Raw genomic sequence first — 2794 nt, forward strand, 5'->3', positions numbered from 1 at the left:
TATCAATACGCAGGCAAGCAGAACCCCGACATGGATGCCCCCTTTACACTACAAGATCTTCGGGCAGCTTTAGCTAAAATGCGCCGAGGTACGGCCCCAGGAAGAGACCGTATAACAGTCCAACTATTGGCGAACCTCTCGGACTCGGCCTACTTGCAACTGTTAGATTACATAAATCATATCTGGGACGGCCGTCCACTCCCCCCAGAATGGAAGACCTCCTTGTTCACTTTTATACCCAAAGCAGGAAAAACTGTTAATATTGATAATCTGAGGCCAATTTCGCTCACCTCATGCGCGGGTAAGCTCATGGAGGCGATGGTCCGGGATCGTCTCTCTCCACACATTGAGTCCACGGGCCTCTTTGCTGACACTATGTTCGGGTTCCGCCCACATATGTCAGCACAAGACGTCCTTCTCCAGCTACACCGCGACGTAATTCGACCAACTACAATGCGACAAAATTATAAAGCCATCCTAGCCCTAGATTTCAAGGGGGCATTTGACAACGTCCGGCACAGCAGCATACTAGAAAACTTAAGTAGAACGGATTGTGGTCAGAAAGCCTTCGCATACGTCAGAGATTTCCTCTCCAAGCGTCAAGCATTCCTGAGGATCGAAGATGAGGAGTACGGTCCATATTACATGGGTACAAGGGGTACTCCACAAGGAGCGGTCCTATCGCCGCTACTCTTTAACATCGCTATGATGCAGCTGCCGCACAAATTAGCTCGGGTAGAGGGTATACAACATGCCCTTTACGCCGATGACATAACAATCTGGAGCACAGAAGGCAGCCTTGGGGAAATGGAGGACCGCCTTCAAAGGGCTGCCAGCATTGTCGAAAGCTATGCTAATGACTGCGGCCTCCAATGTGCCCCAACAAAATCAGAACTTTTGCACATTAAACCCAATCCTAAAGAGAACACAAGGCTTTCCATCTCTTTAACAGGTGGTTCTATCAGAGAAGTGGAAGAAATTAGGATTCTGGGCCTGCTTATTCACAACAAACTTAGTCCAGCGACCACCATTGCCAAACTGAAGCGAACAGGTGAACAGGTCGGACGGATGATACAACGCGTATCCAACAAGCGCGGAGGGTTACGGGGCAGAGACGCGCTCCGGCTCGCCCATGCCTTCGTAACCAGTAGGATCCTCTTCTCCGTACCCTACCTCCGTACGAACAAACAACACGAGAATCGCATTGACGTCATCATTAGGAAGGCCACAAAACGAGCCCTTGACCTCCCGGTGGCTACCTCCAACACCAGGTTATCGGCGCTGGGAGTGCTCAATTCATATCAAGAGCTGAAAGAGGCTCATCTCACAAATCAGTACACTAGACTCGCACAAACGGCGTCCGGGCGTCACTTGCTTAATCGCCTACAAATAAAACATGAGTGCATCCCAGAGGAGACGTGCAAACTCCCAGAGTTGTGGCGGCACAGGCTCTGGGTGCATCCACTTCCGCGTAACATGGAAAAGCACACTCACGAAGGCAGGAGGGAAGCACGCGCTAAGACCCTGGGAAGGAAATACGGAAATGGGCGAGGTGTTTTCTACGTTGATGTGGCAGGACCGTCGCCTCTAGGGTTTTTCACTGCCGCTGTAATTCACAGGGACCAGCAAGTCGATGGGCTCTCCTACCGGGCTCCTAACTCCACGCAAGCCGAGGCGATTGCCATAGCGCTCGCCGCCTCGGACCCGAAGTCAAGGACAATAATAACGGACTCTCGCCGAGCCTGTGAAAGGTATTTAGCGGGCACGGTACCACCCTTGGCCTACAGAATTTTAAAACGAGTGGTGCGGTTCGTAGACCCCGCTCCTAAAGAAATTGTGTGGTCTCCGGGGCATCAGAGTCTGAGAGGTAACGAGGCCGCGCACGCGGCTGCCCGAGCGCTTACCCACCGGGCGCCTCACCCATGCTCTCCCGGCTCGGAGATTAGCAAACCACTTCTGCGGTTTAGAGAAATCGTAAAACATTACTGCGATAACCGCCGGCTTTACCCAGCCCCTGCAAAGGGTCTGAGCAAGGCCGATGAGCGAATACTGCGGCGCCTGCAGACGAACACATTTATGTGCCCTGCAGTAGCAAAGCATTTCGACCCTAAAACAGATGGACGGTGTCTGCACTGTGGGGTGGTGTCCGACACCTTCCACATGGTGTGGGCATGCCAGCGCAACCCTGCGTTATCCCCCAACCCTTCCACTACCAGAGAGGCATGGGAGGCAGCCCTGCTCAATTGCTCGGGGCTGGAGTCTCAAAGGGCTCTAGTTCGACGGGCGAGAGTGGCGGCCTTGACCAATGGGGTCCCGGAATAGGGACTGCACCTGTGCGGAGGGCCACAGGCTCTAACTCTCTTTTATTCTGATCAAAAATAAAGTTTCACTCCTCCTCCTCCTTGGTTAGCTGTGCGAGACGGTCTTCCATTGTGCAGACCTCACTACAGGATCGTTTTGCATGGGGTTCTTCCGCTTGTTGGAGCTCAGGCGGGGCGCTTGAGGCGGTAGGAGGCGTCGACATGTCTCCGATTTGCGTAGGCCCCTGTACACTGTTTGCTAGGGGCTCTGCGGTCTCTGCTAGTGTAGGAAATGCAGGCGAATTTGTGGCCGCCGGTATTTCAGTGGTCTTCATAGGCGTAAGTGCTTGTTGTTTGATTGCCAACGACTCTGCCATTGACGAAATTAGCTTTTTCTGCACAAGTGCCTGCTTGTAGGACTTGGATTGCCATATCGGCTTGTGCTCGCTTCGGTGTGTGTGCTTGTTTGGGTAAGCACTGGGGGTGAAGGGGAG

The 2794-nt window shown here is 53.1% G+C and overlaps 1 protein-coding gene across 1 annotated transcript; it reads left to right on the plus strand.

The window, feature by feature from the left end:
• Window positions 1–577: 577 nt before the first annotated feature.
• Window positions 578–2372, plus strand: LOC144167469 (uncharacterized). The gene has a single exon (XM_077696725.1). The coding sequence runs from the start codon at window positions 646–648 to the stop codon at window positions 2320–2322; it is 1677 nt and encodes a 558-aa protein (XP_077552851.1). The 5' UTR covers window positions 578–645; the 3' UTR covers window positions 2323–2372.
• The last annotated feature ends 422 nt before the right edge of the window (window positions 2373–2794 follow it).

This window comes from Haemaphysalis longicornis, unplaced genomic scaffold (assembly GCF_048455015.1).
Source record: "Haemaphysalis longicornis isolate Haplotype H1 unplaced genomic scaffold, Haemaphysalis longicornis Haplotype H1 scaffold_2, whole genome shotgun sequence".
Lineage (NCBI taxonomy): Eukaryota > Metazoa > Arthropoda > Arachnida > Ixodida > Ixodidae > Haemaphysalis > Haemaphysalis longicornis.

Excerpts from the sequence above, each read along its gene's own strand:
- LOC144167469 (XM_077696725.1), top strand. The coding sequence starts at position 646 with ATGGGTACAAGGGGTACTCCACAAGGAGCGGTCCTATCGCCGCTACTC.